The sequence below is a fragment of the Diabrotica virgifera genome, chromosome 6 (genome assembly GCF_917563875.1).
Source record: "Diabrotica virgifera virgifera chromosome 6, PGI_DIABVI_V3a".
Taxonomy (NCBI): Eukaryota; Metazoa; Arthropoda; class Insecta; order Coleoptera; family Chrysomelidae; genus Diabrotica; species Diabrotica virgifera.
The window spans coordinates 252,913,129-252,933,686 of record NC_065448.1 but is presented as its reverse complement, the minus strand read 5'-3'; the positions used below and the strand labels follow the sequence as shown (position 1 = coordinate 252,933,686).

Here is a 20,558-nt window from a genome sequence, read left to right as displayed (position 1 = left end):
ATTAACAATTTCGTTTTACAATTGGTTGTGTGACTTGGCATCTTCTACAATTTTCCTCCATTCGTTCCTGTTTTTGCTTCTGTTTACCCATTCTCTGACTCCCATCTTCTTAAGGTCCTCCACTATCCGGTTCTCCCATCTAGTTTTGGGTCTTCCTCGTGGTCTGCCTGATACAGGTCTCCATTTGGAAATTTTCTTGATAACGGCTTCTGGATTCCTCCTTTCTATATGTCCCTTCCATCTGAGTCTCTGTGCCTTGATAAATCTGACGATGTCTTCTCCTTTCAGAAGTTCTCTTACTTCGTGGTTCACGAGTTTTCTAAATTCATTATTACCTAAGTTTAGTGGTCCTGCTATTCTACGAATTATTTTCCTTTCTAGGATCCTCAACCTTTCTTCCTCTTGTTGTGTCAGACACCTTACTTCAGCACCATATGTGATGATCGAAATATCACGTAAGGCTTTTATGACCTGGAAACCAGTTTTATGTAATGTAACCGAAGCCTGTCGATAAATATTCACAAGAAGAAGGTGAAATGTTATGTGTGGTCTATATTGTATGGTTGTGAGACATGGATATTAAAAACCACAATGCTAAATAAATTAGAAACATTCGAATTATGGTGCTATCGACGAATCCTAAAGATATCGTGGATTTTGCACACTTCCAATAAAGATGTTCTCCAAATGATGAATTCAGAACGTCTGCTCATAAACATTATAAAGAGGAGAAAAACAGAATATTTCGGCCATATAATTAGAGGATCTAAATACCATCTACTTCGTCTTATAATACAGGGAAAGAGATGGATTGGCCGAAAGAAACTTTCATGGTTGCGTAATATTAGACAATGGTGTGGTACCACGGTAGAAGAATTATTTCGCGCATCAGCCGATAGAGAAAGGTTTCAGAAACTTGTAAACATGATAACGGCCAACGTCTGAATACGGACACGGCACTTAAATAAGAAGAATAAAAACTAGTCCGATATACCGGGTGGACCAAAAGTCAGTTAACGCTATCACAAAAAGTCACAAAAGAAAATATATGCTCTGTGAAGGGCCTTGCAAATAATCCAAAGTTACAAGATATTCGATATTTTCAGCAAGACCCGCCTCATTACGGATTGCAAGTTCGTGAGTTTCTAAATAACCAGTTTAGTGATTGGATAAGGAAAACAGACACAATTGAATGGCCCGCGTGTTCGCCAGATTTGACGCCCTGTGATTTTGCCTTGTGGGGAGTACTTAAAGATAAAGTTTTTGCCAATTTGAAGTTCTCCGTGCCAACTCTGTAGAAAGACTTGTTTCACTGTGTATAAACGTTGCCAAAAATGTATTGATGAAGGTGGTTTACATTTTGAACATAAAATGTAAAGCATGCACTTCTTTGTACCTACTTATTTACAATAAACAATAAACGTTTTTTTTACTTCAGTTATTTTTGCTTTTATATACAAACTTAACTGACTTTTGGTCCACCCGGTATTAATAGTTAAACTCAATAAAATTTTTGTTGTTGGTTTGCTAATTGTTTGTTAATTTTATTTAATTTTCTAATAAATTTCAAAATTATAACAACTGGCGCCCAACGTTGGACTAATTTTACTGGACTATAAAGTAACCTGCAAGGACCCTTTAGACGTGCATTGTTTGTAATATTAGTAACAGTGTCATCCAAATATAATAAAACAAAAAAATACGCATGTAAGATAATTTATACTAATTAACGATAGATAATAGATGCACACATTTTGTTTTGGCATGTATGATGCCTACTAATTGATTGTTTGACTTACCCACTATTCGGTCTGGAAATTCTCTCCAGACTTCATAAGCGAATTCCACTTCGTCCGATGTTAGCATAACAATATCATCATCTATATGTAAAACTGCCTCCGTTTCGATCTCTTTGTATGGATAAAAGCGATTGGATAACTTGTTCGCATGTGTTCGAATTACGTTCACGGGTTTCTGAATTTTTGGAAATTCTGACACTACAAAAAGAGAAAATGAATTTTTAAAAATAAAAAAAAAATAATATACAAGGTGCCGCATTAGTGCAAGGATGTCCAATGACTCATTTTTCGTAAGAAACGAAAAAAATTTCGTGGCAGTACTAATCTGACATCAAAAAATCTATTTAAGTTCAAATAATTTTTGACATAAAAGTAGTCTACTATTGTTAAAAATTATTAATTTAAAGAAATGTTGAATTTTGGTATACAGGGTTGATCGAAATTCGGAATGAGTATTTTCGGAATGAGTTTTCTTAATGCTATTTTAATAAAATGCTATTTTACGGTACTTTATTATTTCTTAAGCATTCTCTATACCTTTGTGAGTTATTCGTGATTCTTTAAACCAAACATTAATTGCAACAATAATTACGTGAAAATTTATTGGGTTGACCATGAAAATATTAAATCAAAAATAATTTTTTGAAAAAAAAAATACATAATAACATAGACTGATTTTTAATTTATTAATATTGGAGGAGATATCAAAATACCTAAGTACCTAGTTAAGATTGTTGGTGTGTAAAATATTAATAAAAACACACAATATTCTACCTAGACACTAAATTTGTTTAAAAATTTGACATTAGACTATTTTTACAGTTCCACTTGCTTTGGTATTATTACTAACATCGATTTTTTGAGGAGGAATTGATATGGTTTGTGTGCAAGGAGAGAGTATCAAAAATATGCTACTAGCAATAAGAATTTATCATTAGAAATTCCCTGATAGGCGACAACCAAAAAGAGAAAGTTTTCAATGTTTACTAGAACGGTTTCAAAGGACTAGATACGTAGATTACGAAAACCGTCATACTAATATGCGGATTATCACTGACTCTGAGTATTACATTTAATTTATTTTCTTCATTTACGATAGTTCGATCATAATTCTTGTAATGTACGTGTCCAGTCCGTTGAAGTCGTTCTAGTAAACTTTTAGAAATGTCTCCTCTTGGTTGTGGTCTATCAGGGAACTGCTGATAAATTCTAGCGCATTTTTGTTATACGCAATAGTAGTTTTTTCAATATTACTTACGTGGAGGGGGACTTTTTCTCTGGTTATTCCATACAACTATGATCTTCATTAAACTAGGAACTTTTGATAATCTCTCTATTAGCGTAAAAAGACTTTCTACTCTATCGTACGTTAAAATTACAGCCGAAAATCCATGAGATTTCGGTGACGTCATCGGAAAGAATAAGGGGTTGTTGTTAATCTAAAAAAATAGACATTAATATAATTTTTACTAATAAACTAATATCCAACTCTACATCATACAAGAAAAGGCTTATTTTTTAATAACAAGCAAAATAAAATATCTCTCTTCTCCAAAGATCTCCAGAGATCTTTAAAGATATCTGTCTCTGGTCATGTATTTTAACTCATGCATAGATCTTTTGCACATTCCTGTAATTTTATTGATCCCTCTTGTTGGGGATCTTCCTCGTAATCTTCGGCCTTTAGCCTTTCCTTGTATAATGAGTCTTTCCATGTTTTCTAGAGCTTCACGATACGATACAATATCGACACTTTTTAAGTATTGAGTATGGTATTGGTTATGCTAATGAAGTATCGTATCGAGTATCGATATCGGCAATACTTTCTTATAAAAATATCGTATTGATATTGGTTTCGATACGATATCGATACAATACTCGATAAAATATCGACATAAAAATTAATATTAAATATAATAATCCTTGTATACATCTGAGTTGTGTAGGCTCTTTATGCCCACTTTTGCATGCTTGGCAAATGGACACTATTCTAAAAATATTACGAATATTTCTTATAACATTAGATTCTTATAAAAATTGAATATGGCTGAATGCTTTTTGAAAGTCGACTAATACTTACTAATTTTGTATTGTTTAAAAAACTACTTTTGAAAAGACAGGGAAATTCCCGGAGAATTGGAATAAATCGTAATTCAGTATTTATTGAAAATTATTTTTGCGTCATCATCACTCACTTCCATAATATTGCCACAAATGCCACATGATACAGTGTAATCATAACAGTCATTTACTCACTCTTAAGTGTTTCAAGTTCAGGCACTCAAGTGTAAAATATAATAACGGGTTGCAGATCACTTATACTTTTATGTAAATAATTATGATCTAAATACCTATTCCACAAAATATAATCAAACAACTGTAGCGTTTTATTTTTTTCTCGATATCGATATTTTCAATAGTATCGAGGCAAGCGTATCGACAATACAAGAGTATTGTATTGATTTCAGATAATGAGTGTCGTATCGACATTAATATTGCCAAGGTATGTATTGTATCGGTATCGAATTGGTTTTCGATACGATATCAATACAATATCGATATTTTTATCGAATATCGTGAAGCTCTAATGTTTTCTGTGTTTGCTCTCATACCATGTCCAAAGTATTTTAATTGTTGGAGATTGACTTTATGGAGAGTCGTTGGCTAACTTTTAGCTCTCTTAAAATTGAATTATTTGTCCTATGGTCATTAAAATATTGGTCATTATCATATTAACAGAACATTTCAGTGGCGTCTATCTTTCTTCTTTCCGATTTTCTCAGGGTCCAAGATTCACTTCCGTATGTCAGTATTGGGAATATTAAGCAGTTGAATAACCTCATCTTTAACGCTCTTGAAATTTGACTTCCATATTGTGGTTATTTTTGCTGTGACAACTTTTGCTAGATCACATCTACGATTTATTTCCTCCTGTAGTGACCCTGTGTTTGTGATTAATGATCCCAGACATAAGTATGAGCTCATAACCTCAAACCGGTCAAATGTGGTTATGTGTGGATGCTTGTTACAGTCGGAAAATGAAAGATTACCCATGAACGATCACATCAATCACTTATTTTGTATTTGCTGTCTTTTTCTATAATAAACGTTTGTTATTTATAGAAAAAGACAGCAAATACAAAATAAGTGATTGATGTGATCGTTCATGGGTATTCTTTCATTTTTCCGACTGTATGTAGTCTATCCACTATCAGGATCTTTGTTTTTGATATGTTTAATTGCAGACCAAATATCTGACTTTCGTTTTCAACCAGTCGTATATAAAATCAATCAGCTCCGCTTGATTATTTGCAAAAAGGGCTGTGTCATCTGCGAAACGTAGGTTGTTTGGTATTGAGATACGTTTTTCCCATCCTTCAAGTGCTCTTCTCATAATAATCTCCCCATATATATTGAATAATTGTGGAGATAGTATACATCCCTGTCTGACACCCCGTTCTGGATGAAATTCGTTTGAAAATGTGTCAAGCACTTTAACTGATCCAGTGGTGTGTTCGTATAGTTCAGTTATAAGCGAAATTAGCTGTTTTAGTCGTAGATATAATAAGCTTTCTCTCTCTAGCATATGAATGCCGCTGTCTCTATGTCTGTGTCGTTCCATTACTCCCACCTCTTGGTAGATACGCTCACACTCGTACCACAGACAAAAATAGCTAGACCACTGTACTTGATATTGGCGTTACACCCCCGATGCATTGAGCGGCATATACCTAGCCTGATCTATGGTTAATATGTCAATGGTTTTAGTACGATTATTTCTTTTAGTATTCGCCATAAGTGTCCCCACTTGACCCTGTCGAACGCCTTACGATAATCTATATGTACAGTGGAATATTGAATTCCCTAGATTTTTCGATTATCTGTCTTATATTCAACAGGTGTTCTCGAGTACCTCTACCTTTGTGGTAAATCCAGTTTGCTCTTGTGGAATTTCTCCTTGAAGGAATGTTTTTAGTCTCTCATTGATTATAATGTAGCTTTGTTTTACTGGCATGTGATAAGAGAAAGAGTTCTATAAGTGTCGCATTTACGGAAGCTATCTTTTTTATGTATTGTCGGTATTGTAGATTTTGTACAGTCTTCAGGACATTGTTTAGAATGCCATATTTGGTTACAGAGTAGATGAAGTAATTTTACGCCAGTTTCTTCTGTGGGTTTGAGCATTTCTGCTGTATATCTGGACCTGGTGCTTTATTATATTTGAGCTTACTAATCGACAGTCATACTTCATTTTCAAGTATATCAGGTTCTTCTTCCACCCCGTCAGGGATTTGGTTAACAAGTAAAATAAACCAGTTAACAAAATAAAATAAACAAGTACATATCGCATATTCCCTTCTAAACCCCAGCAAATCAAAATAATAAAAATTTTACAGAAGAGCGAAAACAAAATATTTGCTTTTGATAATTATTGGCGCCCATCGTGGGGCCAATCTCGCAGTGCTAGCGTTACAAGTTTTATTATTACACGTTAAAAACCCAACTTTCTGTGGTAGTTATATTCTTACAACATTTGTGAAAAGTTGATACTTACTTCATCTGGTTTAAGATTAAGTTCATCGTACGTCTTGCCTAAATGAGGATATACCCTATCTTGTAAAATATCGAGCGTTGTCAGAACAATACTCTTCATACTCGAGAAATATTTCTGATAGATATAAAGCAGATTCTGTTGCATCTGCCTTATTCGCTTATCCGAAATGTTATTCAAGACATCCATTAAAGTACTAAGATGGCTCTCCATTATAAACACGGAAAACCTCTTCCAGTCGATGATATTCCGAAAAGGCATCACGTGACCGTCGGCAACTATCACAGGTATACAATTGGCCGCCATCGCTTCCAACAGAACTAACTGTCCCATTCTTTCTCCTCGAAAAACGAGACAGAAGATGGACTCTTTTAATACTTGAGGATATTCGAAAGTTTTTCCGGTTTCGATGTCACATCTTTGAGTGTATCTGTGTCGGTGGCAAGCGTCGAGTATTAGTAGGTAATCGTGATGATGGTAACGAAGTTTTTGAAGCTCCGTGAGGAAATATGGATCTACGTTGAGCTGCGATGAAGTGACTAGCCACGATCTGAAACAAAACGGATCAATCAAGTATTTTATGTAGTATACAAAATTAATTGTATTAAAGTTAAGACTAGTTTTTGATGAGATAACGATCAATAAATATCAACATATATTGGACATACTCATCAATATCTACATGGAAGAATTATTGCACACAAAAACAACATCACCTTGTAGTGCCTATCTGTTTCGGATGCCGGTGCCAATCTGTACTTTACACACTGCTGCTCTAAAAAGACTTGTGATTGTCGTGTTGAACCACTTGCTTACGTAGATTTTTCAGCCAGGAAATCCTTCGCCTTCCTGGTCCCCGCTTTCCTTCTATTTTTCCCAGTAAAATTAATTGTAGCATTCCATATATTTTGCTGTTTCTCATGTGACCGAGGAACTCGATTTTGGCTATTTTTATTGTGTTTAACAGCTCTTTTTCTTTTTGTATTTTTAATAACACCCCGATTAGTAACGGGGTCGATGTAACGTATATTCAGGATTCGACGATAAAGCCATATTGCGAAAGCCTCAATTTCCTAGCAGGATTTGTCTGTGAGAGTCCACGAATCAACTTCGTACAACAGTATAGGAAAAATATAATATCGCAGTAACCTGATTTTTATGGGTATTGATAAATCATGTCATTTAAATAGCTTAACCATTTTTTGAAATGCAGATTTTGCTTTCTCTATCCTACATTTGATTTCTATGATTGATGTTCGTACCAAGGTAGGTGTATGTTTTTATTCTTTCTATTTATTGACTGTTCACACTTATTCGACTAAATTGCTGTTCCTTTTAGAAATCATCATACATATTGTTTTCTTTTTTCAAATATTTTGGGAAGGGAGCAAAATAATTATAATGTTGGAGATTATTCATATTAAAAAACAACAAACTTGTATTAATAACAAAACTGACATCAAATACCTAACTTATACTCCCGAGTATATCTCTCTCCCATCTTAAATTCCCTAATATATGGGTATGTAATTTAAGTTATAAAGTAGTAACAAAATTCCTTGAAAATGGCATATGTTCTAAATGTTTGAACAATACTAAAGGGCTCAATTAATCCCAGATCGATGAACCAATGAATTCACATAAAATTATTTTTTAAAATTCCAATCCCAAGGAAGGGAGAGAAATTTAACTAGATTCCTCGTAATCACAGGAAGAACCCGAATACCAGAAAGACCATAAAACCGATAAGCCACACTAATGGACTAGAGCCATTAACCCTTAGATTAGAATAAACACCTAGAGATGTAAGAACCTATAAAATATGTAGTTTGATTTTAGAAAATATTCGATTTCTTTGTTTCTTAGTGCAAGATTCAACATTTTGCTGTTAAATATTATTGAGAATAGAATCATTGTAAACATTCGTAATTTCAAAAATAAAATAAAGTTTTTTTATACGTGTAAAATCATAATAACACTCAGATATGTAATACATTTTTATCTTATTTGGTCCAATTTTAATATTTTTTTGGAAGACTACGGAAAAAGTTACCAAAGATAAAATCATCCCATGCAGATTTTCGAATAAGACCGGATTTAAATACATTATACTAGAAAAAACAAGATTATGTTTCTATTATTTAGGTAAGATGCCTTAGGTGAAATTATCCATGCGTGAGAATTCATTTCATTCCCGGTTGAGAGTTTGAAGAAGCCGGAAGTCTGTTTTTTTCGCCAGGTACTGAGGGGTTGTCCAGTATCAAGTCCCACTTTAGTCCATTAAAAATCAAGTAAAAATTTCTCTCTCAGTTCACCTGCCAGAGATGGGAGTGAAAGGATTTTGTGTTTTACCTGCCTAATCATGAGAGTGGAGGTGAAGCAGTGTCCTTAATTCATCAAATTGTTCGCTGGGAAATAGTTGTTCTTCTATTCAAAGAACTCACAAAGTCTACAGTCAAATCAAGGATAGTGAAACAAATCAGTTCACAGTAAGTTTGTACTTTGATTGGGTCGACAAATGACACATATCTATATTGTTAAAATATGTCTCATTTGAAATAAAAACTGAGTTGCTTTAGCGTTTTCATAAAATCCAGTGAATCTTGCCAAATAGGGTGTATTTTTTTGTTTGACCAATCCTGTATATTATACACTATACACCTACTAGATTTGAAATATAAATATAGTAAACATTTAACATACATCCCGAAGTATTTAAAAAGCTAATTATTTTTTAACAAATTTTTCAAATTCTATACTGACTGAATATGTCCCTAAGTATGTAAATGTGAAAAACTAGGACAGGTCGATTTTCGAAGGCACATTTAGAAATCATTATCTATTCATGGTCAATAATTCCGGTATTGAATTTCTAATTTTCAGAACTTTAATAATCACATTTCCCACGAAGATAGCAATGCAGAGAAATATAAATTGACTCATTTTGTCTACTTTGAGCGGTGGACGTGCCATAACTAGTTTGAAGCCTGGATAATTACGGACGCAACTGAACAAAGACGCAGCTTTGCAATGTTCAGGAAGAATGTAGAAAATATCATGGACACAACACGGAGACATTAAGAAATATGAAAAAAGAAATACTCAACACTATGAAGGAAAGAAAAATGAGTTACTTTAATCACATACTAAGAAATGAAAAATATGAGTTGATGCCATTGGTTATACAAGGGAAAGTGGAAGCAAAAAGAGGACCGGGTAGAGGACGCACGTCATAATTGGGTGTGGAAAAACAACAATAGAACTCTTCAGAACTGCTGAAGATAGAGTAAAATGGGCCGTAATTATCTCACCAATGTCCTTAAAGGATGATGCGTACGAAGAAGAAGAATGTCCTCCTAACAATAAATGTATAAATATTTTTTTAAAATACCGTACCTACAGCATTAACCACACACCATTTCCAAAAAGTGCGCAGTCGAAATGTTAAGGAATATTTGAAAATACAAACTGGATGGAAGGTAGATATTATCTAGAAAACGGAAGGTGGTCTATAATCGTTATATGGAAAATGTCGTGGAAACGCTATAATCGTTATAGAAAACACCACTTACTACTCCAGGGTAATAAGCTAGAAATAGACCATGTTCGGGACACTCAAAGATCCAGGTAGCTGACTACTTTTTTAGTTATTGTAGACCTATAGGAAGAAAACCTACCTGTTTCCTGCCTAGAGTTCGCGTCCGTTTTTTAATTATTAACAATTTAGTGCAAAAATCGCGATTATTTTGATTTTTTGCACCCCATTCAAAAGCTACACAGTCGACATAAAATTACAAAATTTAATTTTTTACAACATTAAAAAACCTTCAAAATGCCGATATTTGAAAGTTAAAAAATTAATTTGTTGCTACGCAAACTGCAAAATAAGTGAAAATCGTTATTTGTTAATAACTTTTACTAAAACTACCTTAGAACTTTAGTGTTTCACCCAAAGTTGGGTATTGGGGTACTTAGCAAACTCTCAAAATTTGAGAACGATTCATTAATTAGTTTAAGAGTTATTCTAATTATTTATCCCAGAGACCTTTATTTTGCAATAATATATAGACAGAAAATAATGAAGATAGGGCAATTCTGCGTATGCCAAATGAAAGTAGAAAAATGATGCCATCAAAATGTACTAAAAAAAGATAAAAAAATTATCTAATATTGTACTAAATTTTGTAGTTTATAAACATTTAAAATAACTTTAAAAATATTGTCCATTGAAAAAATAATTTTACATATTAGAAAAGCTGGTATTTTACACGAATTTTTAAAAATGTAGTTCACGTGGTGACTAGTCGTGGTAAGTGAAGGGGGAGCTGGGAACCGACAAATGCACGAGTTCAAAAACTAAAAAAGGCAACTTGAAACTACTATCATTTTCTATATCTCGGGATCTACTGAATATATTTTGATCGTTCTTTTTTTAATTTGTGTGTACTTTTTCTGTACATTACAAATATGCAATTTGTTTAGACATTTATTAATTAATAAACAGTCTAATTTGTTTAAACAATTTTTGAAAAAATAATTTTTTCCCAAAAATCCATGATTTTAATCATACTATCGGTATTAATCAGAGAAAAAGTTAAGGTATACTTAAATAAATAAATTATCTTCGATAAATAATTATTTAATAAAAATCATTTATTTATTAAACCGTACTTTAACTTTTTCTATGATCATTAATGATACTATGATTAAAAAATTAAATTTTTGTAAAAAAAAAATTTTCCAAGAATTTTTTAAACAAATTAGACTGTTTATTAATTAAATAATAAATTTATAAACAAATTGCATATTTGTAATGTACGTAGAAATTACATACAAACTAAAAAAAGAAAGATCAAAATCCATTGAGTTGACCGGAGATACAGAAAATTATATTCGTTTGAAATTGCTTTTTCGCTATTTTAACTCAGTGGATTTGTAGGTTCCCCTTAGTAATCGTTTGAACTACATTTTTGAAAAATCGTAGAGGGTGCTGTGAAGGTACAATGTTTGTGCAAATTTTTTAAGCAAAAATACAAATCCCATTCTTTAAAATGGCATTAATGAGATTCCTTAAATATTGTAAACAAATTAGCTGTGAATTAAAAAGAAACATATGGCTAACTTTGTCCCAAATGAACCCAGGCTAATTTTTTTTATTTGAAAATTTGTGTTAAAATACTATCTTTTCGAATATATAAAAATATTGTTTCTACGGACAAGATTTTTAAGTTATTCTAAATGTTTATAAACTACAAAATTTCAAAAATTTGGCATTAAGAGGAAAGGAACATTTTGACGCCTGTCAAAATTTTCACTGTATTTTAAATGTAATCATTTTTCTCGAATCCTGAGAAAACTAATAAGTATTTTTGAAAAATTTAAACGGAGAATGAAAGATTAGTTTATTACCGAGGGCCGAATGTCCCTTAGAATAAATAAAAAGTTTCTTTTGAATGATATATTTGAAATTAAAAATCACACTACATTTTCTCTTAGTTTTTCACCCCTGTAACTTATTAAAATAAAGATTATAAAAGTTTTCAGAGACTTTAGGCCCTCGGTAAGAACGTAATCTTTCATTCTGCGTTTAAATTTTTCAAAAATACTTATTAGTTTTCTTAGGATTCGAAAAAAATGAATCCCCATTTAAATACCATTGCAGCCGAAAATACGTACTTATGCCCTTAAAATTTTTGACTATATTAATTATGTTTTTATCTTTTTTTAGTACATTTTGATGGCATCATTTTTCTACTTTCATTTGGCATACTTAGAATTGCACTATCTTCATTATTTTCTGTCTTATCTTATTGCAAAATAAAGGTCTCTGGGATAAACAAATAGAATAATTCTTAAACTAATTAATGCATCGGTCTCAAATTTTGAAGGTTTGTTAAGTACGCCAATACACAACTTTGGGTGAAATACTACAGTTCTAAGGTAGTTTTAGTAAAAGTTATTAAAAAAAAAAAACTTTAAAAAAGTTTTAACAAATAACGATTTTTACTTATTTTACAGTTTGCGTAGCAACAAATTAACTTTTTAACTTTCAAAAGTCAGCATTTTGAGGTTTTTTCAATGTTCTAAAAAACCGAATTTTGTAATTTTATGTCAACTATTTAGCTTTTGAATGGAGTGCAAAAAATCGAAAAAATCGCGATTTTTGCACTAAATTGTTAATAATTAAAAAACGGACGCGAACTCTAGGCAGGAAACAGGTAGGTTTTCATCCTATACGTATACAATAACTAAAAAAGTAGTCAGCTACCTGGATCTTTGAGTGTCCCGAGAAAATCCTTATTACCCTGGACTATACCTATCATTTGAGATTATCGACCTTTCATCGACTTCTTGAAGAAAAGTTGATATTAGAAACTGATTAACCGCAAAAGAGATCATTTCGAGGTGACATTATTATATAAGTATTTGTTTATTTTTAAAATTATTTGTTTCCTAAAGTGAATATGGTTATGATAAAAGATAACTCTTTATACACGTTCTTATCACAAGCAATAACAAAAAATGTCGTTTTTTTGTTATAACTAGGGAGCGGATTTATATGCGATCAATTTTGATGAAATATGCGCATATATATGCAGTAAAAAACTACGAAATATGCGCAAGATATGCACAAAAATTCAAAAAATGCGCATATCGAGAAACCAAAAATTTTCTGTTCTATTCTATTCTAGGGGGTCCTTTTAAAGGAAGGGGCGGCCATTTTATTTATTATCTGTCAAATAAAATCATTATTTTTTATAAATATGCAATTTATTCACATTTTTTACAAAAACTGATAATTATCAATAGTTACCTATTTAAAATAAAACAACAATATCACTATTATATCTTCGATTATAATTTACTACAATGTGTTTTTCCAAATTTTCTTCGAGGAAACATTTTCTTTGATCAGATAAAATATTTTTTTGTAACTAGAAAAACTCCTTTCAGCATCAACAGAAGTAATTGGGCCTATTTAAAATAATTTGTTAAAGCCGAAAATTCTGCACCAAAATCAATTTCAAAATTTCCATTAAATATTTCGCATATTATGTCCTCCACAATTTTAAAGTCGTTTAAAGACTGAATCTGATCTAAAGCACTAATATTTCAATTTCCATTAGAAAATAGTAAAACTATGGTTAAAGCTGTAAATTCTCTTAACAATAGGGGATTTTAAAGAGGCACCAGAATTATAGCTATTAAATTGGGATACAAATTGTACTAAATATAATAAAATTAAATAAAATTCGGATTTCCTGGTAAACCATCATCATTTTGACATCCTACAATAATTTTATAACGGCGTACTATAAGCACTATAAGTTTAAGAAAAAATTAAAAGGCAGTGAATGAGCCGTCTCTCTTCAGATAGCTCTCAAATTAATAGATAGGACAGCCTGTGCGGGGAAATATTTTGTGTCGAATTAAAAAATATTTTTTTTTTGCTTAAATGTTTTTAAATATGCACAAAATATAAATGTTTCTTTAAAAATATGCAAAATTTAATAAAGTTCTCAAATATGCGAAATAAGCATGCAATATGCATTTAGCATAAAATCCGATCCCTAGTTATAACCATTTAGGCAGATAATAAGGCGAAACGAATTTTATCTCTTCTATGACGCCAATTATCCATTAGGGTACAGGGATTAATTTTGAATTTTGATAAGGAAATGGTGATAGACCATAAACCTAAGGAATATTTATTACGTTCTGATTTAAGTCGAAATCGATCAACTATTATTCATTACCACAATAATGACTCAAATGCAATCATGTTCGGTAACATAGAAAAATGTATTCACAAGAATGTTGGTTATAGTTTTAAAAATTCCAACACTTCATATTATTTTACTATTATTGTTTATAAACTAACAGAGCCAAAAATATTATTTTCAAAAATGTTGATACCACGCTTTTAATTTATTACCTAGACGAAATCAGTATTAGTATTTTGTATATCAAATTCCTCTTATAAATATGAAATCTAATATTAGACAGAAGTATTTTACATAGAACGTGTATTCTACCTTATATACAGGGTGTTTTATTGCTGAAGGTATCTCAAAAATCGAAATGCGATCTCAAAAACCCCATATTTAATGGGGCCTACTACTTTAATAACCAAAATACTGTCTTTTTTAACTATTTTGTCAATATTTTGAAATGGTCATAGCTTGCAGTAAACTCAGTATAATTAAATCATATTTGGAGCACGAGTTTACCTTACACCTTTGAAGTTCATGCATGTGATCCACCCCTCTGCCAAACTAACCACAATTTTTTTAACCGAATTAATAAATGGAAGAGTATCACTTGAGGATTAACAATAAGGCATCCAAAGCAGAAGACCATGTAAAGATCCAAAAAAACTTAATTTTTTTTTAAATTCCATTTTTGATACAGAAAGCAATAACTTTTATGCAACTCTGTATAATTTCTTATGTTTTAAAAGAAATGTGTTTTGTCAATTTTCCCGGAGTAAAGTGTTTTCTCTTAAAATCTCATACGTACCTACTTATATGCTATAAGTACTATAAGTACATACTTATTGTTAATTTTAAACTGCGTGTGATAAAACTTTTTCTATTGGTCAGAAATAATCATACCGGCATTGGACTTCGTTCAGAGGGGCAAGGAACATAGTTCCAGAAAAAAGAATATGAATAGTCATTATATCGTTGGCTTTTGCTGATGATCTAGAGATGCAGTCGCTCATTCTATAAAGACGTGAGAGAGGTGTTTTCACAATTCGAGGAGGAAGCAAATAGTCTGGGTCTTCGTTTGAGAAAACGAAATACATGCTAGTATGCTTCTTTTCATGAGCATTTTTCAGTGCGTCACAAATGATAGAAAAAAAGGTAAGTCCGTGATAATATACATTTTAGTGACATAACATTTTAGTTAAATCTGACAGTTGTCACATTTTATTTGCAATTTGGAATAAAAACAAATCAAATGTGTTTCTTGCATTTATAAAATGGTATTTTCTTTGATTTGTATAGTCTTATAAATTGTTCAGATTATATTCGTAGACATATTATAAAATTCGCAAATTATTTTATTTTCGATTATGGCGCCATCTATTGACAACTAGAATAAATGTTATAAATGTCACCGACGAAATGTAATCAATGACGTGCGTTTTTTTCTGTCACATACAATTTAATGCGTTAGAAAGAAATCGAAAAACTGTGACGCACTGAAAGATCCTCATGAGAAAAAGCATAACCAAAAATCCGAGACCAATAGTTAAGTAGCAAATAATTATTAATGACCACAACTTCGAAGTAGTAAGAGTTTAAATATCTGGGGGCGGTAATCACAGATGACAACCACATAGAAAAAGAGGTCTCAGCAAGGATAGCTACAGGGAAGAAGGGAAGAAGATACTCCTTATCATCATTATAAAGATCTAAGCTGCTAAAAACAATCTAAATTAAGACTAAAGAGGTCAATTATTCGCTCAGTTGTTACAATGGAAGTGAAACATGGACTCTACATCAGCGGGAAATAAATAAGCTGCTGGTATTTGAAAGGAAGGTTCTCAGAATTATATTTTGTCGTCATCAAAGAGATATCGTCAGATATATAAAAGCTAACCGAATAAGATGTGCAGGTCATGTGTAAGATCAGAGGAAGGCAGAGTGTTAAAGACAGTGTTTTTTGGGGAACCAGACACCAGACGGCAGAAAATCAGTAGGTTGTCCCAGAAAAAGATGGAAGCATGATGTTGAAGTCGACTTACCTACGATAAGGCTACCCCGAGGACCTAAAGCCTGGGTTTCCTCGAAAGCGGTACCGACAAACTGCGACCGTAACACTGCGATGAATTACGTAAGATTACGGTAAAAAATTCAAGGTTCTTCACTGCGGCAATGGAATGTGCAAACTCAGCAAGCGGTGGCTTCCAACGCATCCTTGGAAACCACCGCTATTATTTTGGATGGTACAGTTTTTTATGACGTCATTCATCCCAGTGTTAAGCTCGCAGTTTGTCGGTGACGCTTTCGAGGAAACCGAGGCTTGAAGCCAGTCAAAAAGAATTATTCTAACATTATCTTACCTTTCGTATAATGTATCTTTAACAGCTGCTGCTTTGCCCATAAGACTGAACACAGGTAATGAAATGTCGAATCTTTCACGAAATGAGTAAGTGTCGAAACCGGCACCAGCTATAATCGCCTTGCCGACGTCCAGTTCTACAACCGTTGAAAAATCTGGAGTACTTCCAGCAACCATGTTAAAGATAAGGTGGTTCTCGCCCCCTCTCCAACTGAAACAAAAAAAAAACATTTAGAAATTAATAATCTTATAATATATACACAGTTTTCAGGCGTCAACGCCCTTCCGGTAAGGATCTATGGAGTATCACCGAGCCGCAAGCTCTTATCCCTTGCCGTACCGCTCCTCCATAGGCCTATCAGACACCAGTTTATTCCAGATCAAGCAGTAGATTCTTTAGAATTTTAGACTACGACGTTAACCTTTTTATTTTTCTATTCACCGGCCTGGGCTCGAACCTAGATTTGTCGATCGAGCGGCTCAGACCGCTAGACTATCTGACCGACAATTAATTATAGTGAAGAATATTAATAAGTTGATCATCTTCACATTCTTAATATTCCATATTGCCATAGGCACCCGAGAGGCTCTATACGCTATACAAGTGCTTATGCAAAGGTGCAGGGATGTCAACTATAACGTCTATATTTCTGTTCTGTCGGCTATAAAAAGGAATTTGATGAAGTAAAACATGATAAGCCCATAACCATCTTGAAAGAAGCGGACTTATGCTCTTAATAGAGACATGGGTATCATACATAATTTACATTACAACCAAGCTTTCCAACATTAAAGTAGTTGACAGAGAAACACTTCATAGATAAAATAACGAGACAAGGATGCATTCATAGAGTTACCATCTATAAAAGAAAGTCCCAAATATTAATGGGGACTTGATATGGTTCACTGATGGATCTAAAACTGCCCATGGCACTGTATCAGAAGCCTTTGGGCATACATGTAATTATAACAAATCTTACAGCCTAGGTCTAGATCAATATACATGTTAAAGGCTGAAGTTTTTGCTTTGGTGGCCTGTATTGATGAAATCATAGATGGAGACCCCAAAGTAAAGAAAATCAGCGTTTATACAGATAGCCAAGCAGCTATTCCGACAGTAAAGATCCAACTCACCGAATCAAAACTGGTGAGGAACTGCGAAGATTTCCTCAACAACCTGACAAAAAATAATAAACTGTTTTTCATATGGGTGCCGGGTCAGGCAGGGGTGCATGGAAATGAACAAGCTGATTTGTTGACAAAACAAGGCTCTAGAGAAACCTTTGTAGGCCTAGAGCCATTATGTGGCATCAATAAAGATGCTACAAAAAAACGAGGTTCAGAAGTGGTTGATGCAGAATCATCAAAAGAAATGGTAAACCATTTAAGGGTAAATCCAGACTAAAATCAGGATCAGCCTTCGCAAAATCACGATTTATAGTCGGTTGGCTAAACGCATACACAACTGGCTAGTGATTTTAGTAGGTAATTTTTATGTTTTTGACCAATTTTGCCAAAATTAGCAAAATTACTAACTATTTAGTAATTATTAACTATTTAATAATTATTTTGTTGCCAATTTTACTATTTTTTTTTACTAAATTGGCAAAATTACTTCTAAAATCACTAGCGAACTGTGTCTCGAGTTTAGCGAACCGACATACCACTTGGTACCAAAATCTCTATCATCAGATGCTATGTATTTTCTACGTTATTATAGGGAGTATAGTATAATTAATACGTAATACGTAATAGTATAATTAGCAATAAGTCTAGACAAAGACTATGGCAATTAAAACGTCATACAAAAAAGGTAACGAATATCCATGAAAGGCGTTTATTACAAAACATAAAGATAACATAAAGGACTAAAAAATGAGTTGAGACTATCTATATCTTTGACGACCAAGATAAGTGACAGTATCAAAGTGCAACAAGAGGGTCATTAATGATTAATTTTTAAGTTTGCGGCTTTGTAACCACATATTTACATTCAATCGAGAATATTTCTTTGTATTAGTCATAATATTGATGTGTGAATATATTTACATATACCAGTAGTTATTCACCTTCGCAACACAAACATAATAATTATTGCTTGATATACTTGATATTTTTAATAAAAGTATTTTAATATTATTCACTGAAATAGTTTAATTCATAGTCACGTTGTTTACCAAAATACTATACATTGGTTTCTTCAATATGCCCTAACCCCCTAATAATAATAAAAACCACTGATACATGATTCTGAAACTTAGAAGCCCAATTAATAGGGGCTCTACTAAGAAATAGACAATACAACAATAATGAAAAACGCTCAAGAAGAAACCATTTAGTGTCCATTCGTTTATAAGTCAAACAAAACGGCAACAGGTGTATGTTCTCAAAAACTAATAGTGTGTAAAAAATATTTATTAAAATCAGCTAAGTATTTTCGGCATAGCAAATGCCATCATCAGAGCTCCGTATTATAGCTATAAAAACCTCATAGAAGAGTAATTGTTGACAAACAACATATTAAAATTAAATTGATACAGGGCTAGGCCTCTGATCTAGCGTGAAAACCCTTACAAATATTAAATATCACATCTGATGTGCTTTGAGACAATATGGCTACCACATTGTAACGTGAAAAACTGTTAAACTCAAAACTCAGTGTGTACTAGTCATACAGTATTTTTCTATTCATTCGTTTATATACACTGTACGTTACATTTTCTTCCAATGTCTTCACTTTTTCGATCTCTCAGCGTATTCTCTGTAATTCTTCTGTCGTTTCCAGTAGTCTTAAGGTAGAATTCCGCACCAAGCGACCGAGACAGGAGACCGCGACAGGCGACAGATAGGCGAGGTCTACCCACAACTGCTCTCAATTCAATTATATTAGGGTAGTTCTGCAGCCCGCGACCGAGACCAGCGACCAACTATCGTCTATCGCGACCTATCTGTCGCCTATCGCGGTCTCCTGTCTCGGTCGCTTGGTGCGGAATTCTACCTTTACACTTCCTTTATAAATTCTTGACTTCATCTCAGTACTAATATGCCGGTTTCACCATAAAGTGTTATTAAGGCATCCTGCCAGTCTATGTGCTTTTTATACTACATACTTGTATGTCTGGATCCCGCATAAGAAAAAAAAGTTGATTAATAGCAAGCTGAAAATTTGTTAATAACTCAACGGTGTCTAGTCGGACAAACTTTGATATATGGGAACACTGGAACAGGGGAAATTTTAATGGTGGAACAGGTTAAAAATTTGGAACGTCAGACTACGAAAACGTCAGATGTATTTTGTCGGACAGAACTTCCAATTGATTTGTTGCCCTTTTATTAAACTCTCATGCAAAAATCAGACTGGTGTGTATCACCAACTGGGCATTTTAATGAGTGGAACACGAGGAACATGTCAAATGACAGAAATCATGTTGGTTAGTAATAGCAGTCTGATTTTTGCATGAGAGTTTAATGAAAGGGTAACAAATCAATTGGAAGTTCTGTCGGACAAAATACATCTGACGTTTTCGTAGTCTGACGTTCCAAATTTTTAACCTGTTCCACAATTAAAACTTCCCCTGTTCCAGTGTTCCAATATATCAAAGTTTGTCTGACCAGACACCCTTAAGCTATTAACAAATTTGCAGCTTGCTATTAATCAACTTTTTTTGGTACGCGGGATCCAGACCTATTGATTTTTCACTCTTTGTCCAGGTTTCCGTAGCTGGACAATGTAATTCCAACGCATTTTATTTCCATTATGTGTGCAATGTTAATGCCATTAATTTGTATGTTACCTTTGTTTGGTTCTTTGCTGATTACTATTGTTTTAGTTTTTCTGAGATGATATATCGTCATATTGGATTATTTTGCTCTTATGTTAAATTTGTGGAGTAATCTTTGCAGACTATCTTCATTTTGGGACTATCTATTAATATTGCGTTGTCTGCGTAACAGAGTATTTTTACTTCTTTGTTTCCCATTCTATATCCTCTTCCTTTGTTAATGCTTTTGACAATTTCATCCCTGATTAAATTGAAGAGAATAGGGCTCAACGAGCCCTCCTGCATTATTCTGCTGCCTATGTCTATAGGGTCTGTACGTTGTCCATATATTCTGACTTCAATTTTGTTGTTTTG

The 20,558-nt window shown here is 32.9% G+C and overlaps 1 protein-coding gene across 1 annotated transcript in view; it reads right to left on the bottom strand.

Moving 5' to 3' along the window:
- The window catches only part of LOC114338127 (exostosin-2), a 79,544-nt gene that overhangs the window by 9,444 nt on the left and 49,542 nt on the right, over window positions 1-20,558 (bottom strand). The window contains exons 2-5 of the mRNA XM_028288709.2: window positions 16,424-16,633; window positions 6,355-6,901; window positions 3,058-3,238; window positions 1,800-1,997 (exon numbers count right to left, since the gene is read on the bottom strand). Of these exons, the coding sequence (XP_028144510.1) occupies window positions 1,800-1,997; window positions 3,058-3,238; window positions 6,355-6,901; window positions 16,424-16,633 (1,136 nt within the window). The remainder of the gene's footprint in view (window positions 1-1,799; window positions 1,998-3,057; window positions 3,239-6,354; window positions 6,902-16,423; window positions 16,634-20,558) is intronic.